Source organism: Chelon labrosus (assembly GCF_963514085.1).
Source record: "Chelon labrosus genome assembly, chromosome: 17".
Classification (NCBI taxonomy): Eukaryota; Metazoa; Chordata; class Actinopteri; order Mugiliformes; family Mugilidae; genus Chelon; species Chelon labrosus.
The window spans coordinates 24,584,340-24,596,452 of NC_140350.1; the positions used below are offsets into that span (position 1 = coordinate 24,584,340).

The 12,113-nt window shown below is 43.9% G+C and overlaps 1 protein-coding gene across 1 annotated transcript in view; it reads right to left on the reverse strand.

Annotated features, from left to right (window-relative positions):
• Positions 1 to 1,787: 1,787 nt before the first annotated feature.
• Positions 1,788 to 12,113, reverse strand: part of galnt10 (UDP-N-acetyl-alpha-D-galactosamine:polypeptide N-acetylgalactosaminyltransferase 10 (GalNAc-T10)) — an 89,799-nt gene continuing 79,473 nt past the window's right edge. Inside the window, exons 9-12 of the mRNA XM_084564642.1 lie at positions 8,583 to 8,804; positions 8,376 to 8,492; positions 5,167 to 5,316; positions 1,788 to 2,963 (exon numbers count right to left, since the gene is read on the reverse strand). Of these exons, the coding sequence (XP_084420768.1) occupies positions 2,799 to 2,963; positions 5,167 to 5,316; positions 8,376 to 8,492; positions 8,583 to 8,804 (654 nt within the window). The 3' untranslated portion in view covers positions 1,788 to 2,798. The remainder of the gene's footprint in view (positions 2,964 to 5,166; positions 5,317 to 8,375; positions 8,493 to 8,582; positions 8,805 to 12,113) is intronic.

Consider the following 12,113-nt stretch of genomic DNA (forward strand, 5'->3'; position numbering starts at 1 on the left):
CACTAACAGGTACACCAGGTAATACTAAATAAGTCTCTGTGTCTCATTTCAACCCAAAACGTTGCCGTGTGTATCCACCCCTCAGCAAATCAAATACAGTGTTTGTGTTAAATAATCTGTCACATGAGCAGCCCTCGGTTACACCACAGCTCCAAACAGAACTTCACTCATTAGCTCTAGATGCTGGATTATGAGCAAAAGATAAGAAGGGGAGCAGGAAACGTCTGACGCCGGTTCAGTTTGGTCCTGTTGGGTCGTCTGGTGGAAACCTGGCCGCTGCAGTGACTCTGTGATCTGAAGCAGCTCTGAGCCATCTGGCAATGTGCAAGCTGCTAAATAAAGTAAACTAAATAAACTAAATAAAGACCATAGCCTCTGTTGTTCAAGGTGCAAAAGTGGGAATCATTTTAAAACTGGATTAAATGTGCAACATTTTCTCTTCATTATCGCTTTGGTTTGCAATGAAATGCAAAGACTTCCAATCCAAACATCTGGTTTTTGCAGCTAAACTGGTTTAAATGTGAGATAGTTTTTGCTTTTTTTTTTTTTTTTTTTAAACTGGGACAAAAAAACAAACAAACAAAAAAAACCTTTACATTGACTAAAGGTGTATAAGGATTGTAGAGGTGTTAGTATACAGCAGAGCATGTTACCTGGTCTGATGGTGATTAAAATGGCCCACCACACACTCTGCTGCAGCTTCGCAAAGTCGGATTAGAGAGAACAGACCAGAACGTCCCAGACCATCACGTCAAACAGGTAAATCACCATCAGCTGAACCACAGAATCAAACCATAAAGATGAAAGAACATTTAATAATAAAAAACTAAAAGGAGATTCATTAGAATGGAAGGTAAAACTGGTATCAAGGTAGTTTCCTTTCCCATTAAAGTACTTTGGATTGAACGGGCGAGGAGCAAAAACCAACACAGCATCATGTCGTGATTAAAACATAACAAAGGTCTTCTTAGGGCTTCATTGGTGGAAAAAAAAGTCTCTTTAGCTCTATTCACAGCCAGCAGTTAAATGTGTGTTCACGAGGAATCACAAAGCCAGCGGTGCGTTCAGGGTCCTGCACCAGAGGCCAGTTCATGTCTGATTCCAAGAGACTCAGGAGAAGTCTTCTCAGTGACGAAGCCACTTCCTGGTTTGACTGAACTGTTCTCTACGTTGATCTGGGTTTTTGTTTTTTTAGTTTTTGGACCACACACACACACCGGCATACACACACCCACACACACACATTCTACAAATACACACACCTGCATCTAGTCCTCTTCCAACAAGGCACTAAGATTTCATTCAAGTTTATCTTTCCATAAGTGCTTTATGCATTTTAAACCCTCACATTCGTCTCAATCCTGGAGCTACCTTGACGGGCCCGTCCAGAGTAAATCGTCTCTCATCCCGTGATGTGTCAGCGTCGGCCAATCAGGCGGCCCCGCTGTGAATCAGCCGGGCTGCCAGTCACGCCGTTAGTCATGCGGCGAGCTATCCAGGCGTCCGTTGCGTGACCCCTACGCTCGCCGGCTGTGACGAGGTCGTTCCGGTGACTGGCTGGGAAGCGGACGAGAACGCAGAGGGAGACTCTGAAAGGTGTGACGGCAGCTCCCGCAACCAAATATCACCGGCATAACGGCAAACAAGGTCACATGGCGCAGTCAGAGCGAAGGAAGTCCTGCCCGGTAAACATGTGGTGTGGCGAAAAGCAGGGGGGGGGGGGGGGGCATAAACAGATGACAGGGCCGCACCCTTAACTCTGATTCGCTGTCATTTTGTGGGTCAAAGGTCAGACTGCTGAGGTCAATTTGCTCACACCGGGAAGTTAAATCCAGTCTGACTGTGCCATTACTCAGCAGGAGTCATCCTGCACAGACTCTGGCTTCAGGTAGCGCTCGCCTTTGAGGGATATAAGAAGAACGTGGCACAGTGACAAATCTGTGAATGACTCATCAATAAATACAGCGAGGAATGAAGAGAATAAAGGAAAACTGAGCTCGTCTCGTGCATAAGGTTATCAATGTCAACCTCCAGCTACGGCTACGTCCGAAGCAGCTCTGCCTGCAGACCGGGAGGAACTACAAGCTGAGAGGGGGGTGAGAGAGAGAACACAGGGAGAATCAATTCGCCGGGTGATTTTCAGAGTGGTTCTGCCTGGCTTCACCCAGGTGTCAGGATGACTTTGGCTCAGCAGGAGCCCACCCCCCCTCGCTCAACCCCCTGGGAGGTTGTCAGAGCTGCAGAGACATAAGGGGATTTGAGAGGGAGAATGGAAGAGGTGGGCAAAGGTGCAGTCAAGCAGGCAGATAGGGACGGACATGATGGCAGAGGCTGACCAGGAGAGACAGAAGGCAGAGGTGGAGTTAGAGGATAGAGAGAGAAAACTGACAAGAAAAAAAGGAAAAGAAAGGCAACAGATAAGGGCCGGGGTGGGTGGGGGGGCCTAAATAAACAGAAGAAATGAAGAGGAACGCCGGATTATCAATCATGAAGAAAATCAGGAATCGAGACGGCCCCGCTGCCACGGCACCACTGTGACAGAACCAGGACATCTCACACAAAGTCACTTTTAAACACAAACCCATCAGTCAGAGCTCAGCTTAGTCTGATGGGTTAAACCAACACCCCCCCCCCCGCCAACAGTGTCCCGTCCCACTTCACTCCACGCACCCCAAAGAGAAACAGCTGTCACCTCAGCGCCAGGTAAACAAGGAAACGCCCACATTAGCAGCAGCAGCAGCAGCAGAAGCAGCAGCTCTGCGCCTTGGTGAGTCCTTCCTCTCGGATGCTGCAGGGCCTCAGTTGGCGCCCTGGTTGAAGTGCTCCAGCACGGTGGCGTTGGTTCTCTCAAACAGCCACTGCTGGCTGAGGGAGGAGGAGTCACACGTGTTCATGAAGATCCGTCGCTCGCTGGGGTTGCTGTCGACACAGCTGTTACTGACGGGGTGAAACAGAGTCTTATCCTGAAAGATGACGAGGGAGAGAAACAGGAAGAACATGTTGAGTATATTAACTCTAATTGATTACAGCTCTCCTCCTGTCATATCATTTAAACCATTCATTTATATCTGAGTAAAGAGAAAGCTGTCATAATTACTGAAGTAATAGAAGTTTGAACAGGTTGAAATTGAAGGTTTTTATTTCTGCCTGAACAAATTTCGCAAAACAGATGACGGTAAAGTCACGACAGCAGCTAGACTGTAAACGCCATGACAACTCCTCAAATCATTTAGAGCTCCCCCTGGTGACTGGCTGCAGAGGTCATAAGCTCCACCCCCTCTGTGTTAGTGGGCGGGACTTGGACCAAACTAAAACACTAAAATACATGTCAAACATTTTTTTTTTCAAGGATGGTTTCTATAATGCTAATGTACGTTCAAGTGTCAATTTTCCCATGAAGTTTCATTTTAGTTATTTGACGCAATAAAAACAGGATGTGGCGTCATGGTAATTGACAGTCGCCATGACAACCGCTCGATGAAGCGGTCCCGTGGATACGATAGATTATAAAAATAAAAACAAGTACAGTGTATAATCCAACATCTCTTTGTAACTGGTGGAGGTAGAGCAGAGCGTAGTATTAATTAAATGAAAACGTGAGTGATTCTGGAGGAAGTGTGGGCGGGGCATCCATAACGTGGCTCCACTTTGACCAGTGGGAGAAAGTAAAGATGTGGCGTCCATTTTTTCCCCCCAAAAAACACAACCACATTTAACCTCAAGTCATTAAACACAACAATATATAGTGTCTCAACCCTAAATAACTCATCAATGGATTTTCACACAAGGTAGACAAAGAGAACCTAATCAAACAGATGAAACAGAAATATTATACACTGCTATTTGTTTATTAAGGAAAATGAGCCAATATTACATATCTGTGAGAGGCGAAAGTAAGCGCTTCTCTACGAAGTTGATTTCAAGGCCAAATTAGAGTCAGTCTGTTCAGAAGATGAGACTCAGGTGTTGTTTAAAGAACACGAGAGATTTGTCACAGTCACATGTTCATGGGAGTGTATGATTCTTAGGACCTCTCAGGAAAAAGAGTCAAGAGGCTGCAAAGGGTTACAAAATCATCTCTAAAGAGTTTGGAAGGGGTTCATGTGAAGAAACCTGAAAACATCTCAGAACTGAAGCGGTTCTGGACTGAGGAATGAGCCGAGCTGCTGATCAGAAGTTAACAGAGAGGTTAAGTTTCTGTTACCTCACACACCTCACTGAAAATCCACTGATGTTCATTTTTATGCAGAAATGCATAAAATGCATACTGGGTGGTGAAGGGGTGCGGCGCTTTAATATTAAAGGTACAAAAAAATATTTACAGACTGTAGAGTTGAGTGGAACAAAAGGTTTGAAGTGGCGGAGGCTGAATATACATATTGATATTCATGAATATCATGAATAATGACAAAGTCCAATATTAGCTGGTGACAGCACGGTGGGCTAAGCTAAGCAAAACAGTTCAGGCTCATTTCACAGCACAGCCGTGGCCTGGTGTGGATTTAATCATGGGATAGAGAGAGTTCTATACTAAATACTAAATACTTCACTGGACTCAGTAAAGTGGAACTTGAGCCACGTATTAAGAGATTTATTAATCGGTACAGTGCTACGAGGCTTTAGTGAGTTCTATTTTTATTTTGCATTCTTTTGACTGTACTTGCTCTTATGATTAAAAAGAGAAGATTCAATCAAAATACAAAGATATGTGAAGTGATGAGAGTGGTATAAGTGATGAAGACGTGCCACCAAGGGCACAAATGCAGCTGTCCTTATTGTCCTTCATAGTTTTAATACTTCAAACATGCTCCATCTACTCCAGAGGAAGCGTTTCGTTATGCAGACGACTTCCTCCATGCATTCTAATTATTTTTTTGAAGTTTGCATCTTGTCGTTTACGGCAACAAACACAAATGTTCCAGAAATAACAAACGTGGCCTCCTGAATGACACTTTTAGTAAAAAACATCTTAAATCCAGCTTAATGAGCTCCTATAAATACCCATCTGCTTCAGGCTGGAATATGTTAGAATGATGAAGAGGCCTTGAAGTCATTTATTTTGAAGTAATTACGTCGCAGCTTTGTTTTGTATTGAAAGACGGACAGAGACAGAAGAAGAACAGAAGACCAGTATGTCTCCAGAGTCCCCCCTCAGCCCGGGCATACCTTCCTGTAGCGCCACAGCTGGTTGCCCCTCATGCCGTGGCAGTCGTACAGCGTGACGGGGCTGTTGTGGGATATGGCGTCGAAGCAAACTTTCTTAGTGTGCATGGGGTCCCCCACTCGGATGTCCTCCCTCCAGCCGAATGTGAACACCTGCAGGAGGCACAGATGTGAACTTTTAATAAAAAGTTAAGCGAAACATGCTCCACAATGTGTCTATAAAAGTGACTTTTCTTGCTCTTGGAGATTTTTAAATAAAACCATTATTAATCTACACTTTCCTGTTTTTGACATCAATTAATTATCTTGCTTCTGCCCCTGGGCTTGACTCTAATACTCAGCCACTACTTTTCTTCTTATTATTATTATTATTACTGCTGTGGTATTCATTATTGATTTGAACTGTGCTGATCATACAGGCTTTTGAAATCAGCTCATTTAAAAACAGTTCAACCCCTGTGGATAATAATGAATCTAACCAATCAAACCGAATGACTGAGGCCATTATGACTTGTGTGCTGATTATTTTCTTGGCAAGCTGAACATCCCCTCAGGCCTCAGGGCTATATGAAAGCTGAAAACACGACCTGCGTGATATTCATATTCTTAATGCTGCATAAAAACAAAAAAATAAAACTAGCCTAACTGGCCTGAACCTCAAAATCACTGACTTACATTTTAATATTTTCCCATTAATCTTGTCAGTCTCTCAGCTGTGGTGCATCTGTCAGTGTAACTTAGCATTAGAGCTTTTATCCAATCATATTTCATCATCATGTTGCTGGGCCTTCACAATTAAAACTGAAACACATTGTAATGACGCTGTTCCTTCAACCAATCACATTTCTAGTTGGTATTCTTAGTCCTTCTCTGTGTCCTACGGTAGCGTCAGTGTTTTACCATCCTCTGATTGGACGGTCAGAGAGCCGCTCCCTTTAAGCGAAGGTAGCGGTTCATGTTCATCTGTTGCTAGCTGCACAACGTTAACGTTTTGATAGCTATTTGTTGAAGCCACCATGGAGGAAGGAGGAGAGGCTATCCTTTTGGTTGCAGATCTTCTTAGAAAGACATTTTCATGGAGGCCTTTGAAGGAAAAGCTGGATATTGTGAGGAAAGGCCGCCCAACCCTGGAGCTCGCTAGCCTGACCCAGCCGGGGAAACTTTCAGGTCAGCAACTATGAGCGCTACCCTTGGTTGACAGGCTCTGAGGAGAACTCTGAATAGTTTCTAAAGTTCTGGTGAGTAAAATGAATTATATTTACATCTGTTATGTATATTTTTGTCATTTTATTGGGTCGACATTGAGGCTTCTGCTGGATTTGACGTATGTGGCGCTGGTGGCTGCAGTGAGTGAGAGGAGACTTTATGAATTGTTCTAAGTGAGTTTCTTTCATTAGTAACGACATTCATCTCTCTATATGAGATACCTGTCTATGATGCAACGTCCTGTTTTATTGTCTTGATGGTTTCTATAGTAATGACGTCATAACGATCGTATTAAGAGGTGTTTTAATGAGGTTGGAGGTCATTGAAGGACTAGGTGGAAAATGCACGGCCCACCATGGGAATCCAGTATCTGGCTTTAAAGCTGCAAAACACTACAGCATTCATCAGCTATCTCTGTGTCTGGAAGGTTCAGCTGCCTGCTGCACACAGAAGTGATCCTTTGAGAGTAAATGGAAACTGTGAAGTCAGAGGCTGGAGGGCAGCTAAGACCTAGAATAAAAGGTAAAGACACCCAAAACTAAACGTCAGAGATCTACCAGCAGTGAAAGCTGACTAGGCTGCCGTCTCACATCGACTCTGTCTGGGCCAAAAAAGTTACTCTTTCACACGAAAACTACAGCCAGCTGGTACATACAGGAAATAGCTGTTCCGGAAACTGGAAGAGCAACTATTAGCTGGGAAGCTGACCCATAGATGATTGTCTCGTTGTATTTGAATGTTGAACGAGAAAAGCCAGTCAGAGACATCTCTCAGATTGATTCAACGTGCTGAATAAGCTGAAAAGCCTGTGGCAGGGGTTGGACTGGTGTCATCGATGGGGGACAAGAGGAAAAACTGGGGGCCGCTCATCGACACTAGAAAACAGCTGACCTGGTGTCACAGCAGTCCAACTCTCTAAGTTCTGTAAATGTTCATTAGTCAGCACTGTGTCGACAAAGTAACGATGGACTGAAGCAATCAGTAAAAACATCCACGATCAAAGTTTGCAAAGTATCTTAAAGTTGCTTTAAAACCATCAACATGAACTCAGTGATTAGCTGAAATCAGCTTAATTTGACTTGTGCAGTGTGTCTGCAGTCAACACAAGTGCAAACGCCTGCCTTTCGTCTTTGTGTTTAGTTTCCTGGAATGGGAAAACGATCTCGTTCTGCTGTTTTTCAATATTGTTGCTGTTTGACCTTCCTGTTATCTGAAAGTAAATGAACTGGACCATCAGTGACTTCACTCCTCTGCCTCACAAACTCTCAAAAACCCGACAGGGACGGCTGCCCCGATGGCCTCCTGTGAGTTGCAGCAGATCCATTTTGCGTTGGGCTCCGAATACAAATCGCAACGGTGACACAAATTAAACTACAATGCATCTTGAGATTAAAGCAATTAAAGTGTCAGGGCTGTGAGGTGCAGTATTTCAGCTGTGGAAACAAAAGAGGACATTCAATCCATTATGCTGTAGGTTGTATTATGAGCTCAGCTTAAAGATCGTCAGAGTGACGTGTGAGAACCAACACAGTCGTTTAGGACGGTGCAAAGATAATGAAGCTCCTGAGTGTGAGTTGTTTATGAGCGACGTTTATGTGCGTTTAACTGAAGAAATATGATTAAGGAAACGATGTATAATCAATGGTGAAATCTCAGGATTCTTCTTAGAGAGGAACGGCCTGACGTTCAGGGAAACCTGCCTCACAACGAAAAGTTGGAGCAGTTAAAGTGTAGTAGTTCTATTTAGACCTTCAGCCAAATCATCATTAATCTTTAGGCAGATTTATGGTTCTGTGTCGGATGTATGCCGTAGGTACAACTTAGCGCTGTAGCTTTTGCTGCAGAAATCTAACTACACATTGCGGCAAAGCCTTGAGTGAAACTCAAGGTACACAGAATCTGGTAAAAACAGGCAGCAACACCCAGACAACAAGCAGATAACTCTACAGACGACTTGACAAGTGACAAGAGGAAACCCAGGGCTGTATGTAGTGGGGTGTGCTCACCTGTCCGTGGCTCCAGCTCACCTCGGCCCGTCCCTTCACACAGTTCTCCAGGCGGATGGGACTCCCCGACACAAAGTGTTTGCTCTCCATGCACATCCCGTTGCCAGCGTTACGGATCTACAACACATCATTCATACAGCAAGAATCAGCATCAGTGACCAGAGGTTGCAGATATAGTTCACAAAACTGTCGAGGCACGTGCTGTACCTCTCCCCATGCAGCAGCAGGAGGCTCCACCGGCGGGTAGTGTTTGGGCAGGTCCCAGGCCACCTCGCTCATGAACCACTTGAAGTTCTTGCAGTTGAGTCGGTTCCTCAGCTCCTTCTGCGCCGCCATGTCTCCGGCGGACAGGTGGCGGTACTCGGGCCGGCGCTGGTAGATGTACTCGGCGTACTCGTCCATCCAAACCTCCGCCACGCGCTTCAGGTTCTGAAATAAGCAGGATTTTATACTTTAATGAACACGTTTGTGCCACATTTAACTGACGGCCAACAACTTTAAGAAAACAACAAATTCACCTTAAGTTTTCAAATCAGCAAAAACTACAACAGTTGTGTGGGAAGTGAAATGTCTTCCAGCAGCTGGTTTCTTAGCAGGAGACATTTCCGGGCGTCATGTCTTGACTGAAACTCGGACTAAACCATCACTTGTACATCCTGCCATCCTTTTGACTGATTTGACATGACAAAATGATCAAAGCCACTCAGCAGGAAGGAGGCCAGTCATCGTGCAGGTCAGGCCGTCATGCCTCGGGAGGCAAGTGATGAAATAAATAGAGGCCACTCGTCTTTAGTCAGGAAAGTCGATACTACACTGAACTGAATTATGTGCTGCTTTACAAGGGAGCTTTATACAGGACGACAACCTTGCTTTGTCTGTTTTTCTCCTAAAATGGCATTACTGCTAGTTCTGAACCATTCACCACAAACAAATGCACTGAATCCCTGAATGTCTGGGAGTTTCATTCTTATTTCAAAACCAAGCCACCTGCAGGTCTGGTGTAAAGACCAGCAAGGCCTCATCCTGAAAATAACATGCAAGCAATGGTGAGTAAAGCTTGCTTTAACTTCTAGATGCAGTATGAAGCTAAGACAAAGAGTCCTGAAACAGGTCTTCTTTATGTTGTATAATAGGCTTCTTAGTAGAGGTGGGGACTGATCCCTGGCTACGACTGAGAACTGCTTCCAGTTTTTATGATCCATTGGAATTGACGCCTCTGACGTTATTGGTATACTTGTGTTCTCATAAAACGTCTTGTTCTGATTCTAAGCAGCCATCTGTCTGAATGCAAGGACGTATTCTTGCTCTCAGTTTTATTTAGGATGCATCGGAAGGTAACTTGTGAGGACTTGGGACAGCCAGGCATCCCAGAATGCATTTCACGCTCTTCGTCAAATTCACTGCAGTTCCAATTCCAGAGTGAGCGTCCTGCATCCGCCCACCTTTCAGAGTCCGCACTTCAAAATGAAACTTGTCAAGTGCAAAACTACCAAGTACTCAAGTCTGAAGTTTGTTCATTTAGTATCAATGAATGCTCATGGAAAGGATGAAGTGATATGGCTGCATTTCACTAAACTCTAATCAGTGCTAGGCTGTGATTTTATACAAGCATTGTCTCCATTCACTGCCTAGACTATGGCAGCCCCCCAAAGTCTCATAACCAACTCTGAATCATTTTAAAAGAACTCTTCAGGCATTAATGACAGAATCGATAAAGAATTGACAATATTGATAAAATCTAATCAATTCCCATCCCGACCAGTTAATGTAGTCTTCATAAAAGACACGAGCAAACTGAGAGCACTGGGACCTGAGCTGATTTGGTGTGTTGGCATTTTTCCTTTTTTAGGTTAGAGACTCAGTAAATTATGGATGCACACCGGTCGAAGCGCATTACTCGCTGTATGTTTAGGCCACTAAAGTGTGCATTTATAGATTTTAGCACAGAGGGAAAGCACTATCCTTTTGTTTTCCCTGACGGAGTGGAATAAAAAAGATAACAACGTAACTGCAGCAGACTACTTCTTCAACAGTTCCCTTTCATTTGCAAATATGAAATTTTTAGACGTGAGCGAGGGGAAACCAGCCACCTGAAGCCTTTGAGGTGTAAAGGGAAACTGAACCGGCCCCCTCCGAGGTGCATACACATGTCTGCAGATCCAGATAGTTGCAGGAGGTATGGATAATGAAATGAATTACAATACAGGTTCAACAATCCTCCCAGTGTGAATAAACACAAGTCCTTCAACCCTTGGAGGTAGTACAGAAATGAAAAGCTTACAGCCACACTAACTCCCTGTAGCAACGCTCACCGCCTGCAGCAGTTCTCAGCTCTGTGCTCTCTAGGTGAAGTGTAGTTCAGCGCTTCCATCTCCCCACATGTTGACTGGACTCTTAGGGGGCTGGGAAATGGGAATTTCATGAATCCTCTGATGCGGCATACTCTGTATTTGGAGATGCTTTGTTGTCTGTATCTGTATCTGCAGAAGGGACTCGTCCGCTTTTTGGCACGCAAATAGTGTCCCGGGTTCACACTGAGTGGAAGGAAAATGTTTTGCTCTCCGCGAAGTGATTATATGGATGAGGAACGGCAGCAGAATCAACAATAGTCTGGTACTGAGACAGCACGGAGGACAAGAAAGATTGTCTCTCACCTCAGGCGAAGAATTTTTACACAGTGACTGAAGCCTTTCCTGGTGAACCACCACTCAATGCTCGCTCTAATCAAACTCTTTACTGGCTGGCTTTAAGAGAGTACTCTAGCAGGTTATTTCTGCCAGAGCATAGCTGGTAAAGGAACTGTCATATTCAGAGCAGCACCCATGTTTGTGGTATGGAAGTGCTCTTAAACGTCTGCAGGGGTAAAGCAGCTCCAAAAACAAGAACTCCACATTGGTGTCATTGTCAATAATTCAGTATTCTCTACATAACAACATTTTAAAGTGCATTATACTAATTATACTTATTTGCACATAAAGCAGAATTAAAATGAAAGACATGAGCAGTGAATGACGTTAAAGAGTTGACCACAGCCAGACTTAGTACAGTACGTTCTTCAGTACCGTTAAATCTGCTGCCGGTTTGTTATTTGTATTCAATCCAGCCTCACTGAGGGGCTAATGGTCAGCCTGAGGAGGCCAAAACACAGGCCAAGAGGTTTAATTACATAATCAGATGAGCCAAACAGAGCCAGGTGTCAAGCTGCAGCTGAGTCATGCATAATAAATAATGTTATGCTACAGGCCAGGTGAACAGTTTTTAACATGTCTTGTGTTCAAGTCACCCATAATACAACAGCTGTAAATATTTCTTGTTCTTTTAACATATTTTATATTGTTTTACCTAGCTTGTAAATTAATTTAAATAAAGTATCACCTTAACTCATGAAATAAAGAGCATAATAAAGAGAATAAAGATTGCCTACATCGGGTATTTCATCTGCAAATCCAACTGATTCCATATCACAACGTTTGAATTCAATTTGATTCAATTCCCTGTCCAGTTATTTAGAGATATTTCAGGTTCAAAACAACTTTCCTTCATCATCAATTCACAAAACCAATTTAAATCCAAAACATGATGCCACACATCAGCTCTCAGTCTCGACAGTGCCCTCAAGAGCTGTAGGTTCTTGACTCAAAACCAGCAAAACCAGCCTCACAAGGCTGCAACAAGATTTCCAACAAGAGGATGCAGGAAGTTTAAGAAACAATGCAGGGTGTTTCAAATGATTCTTTT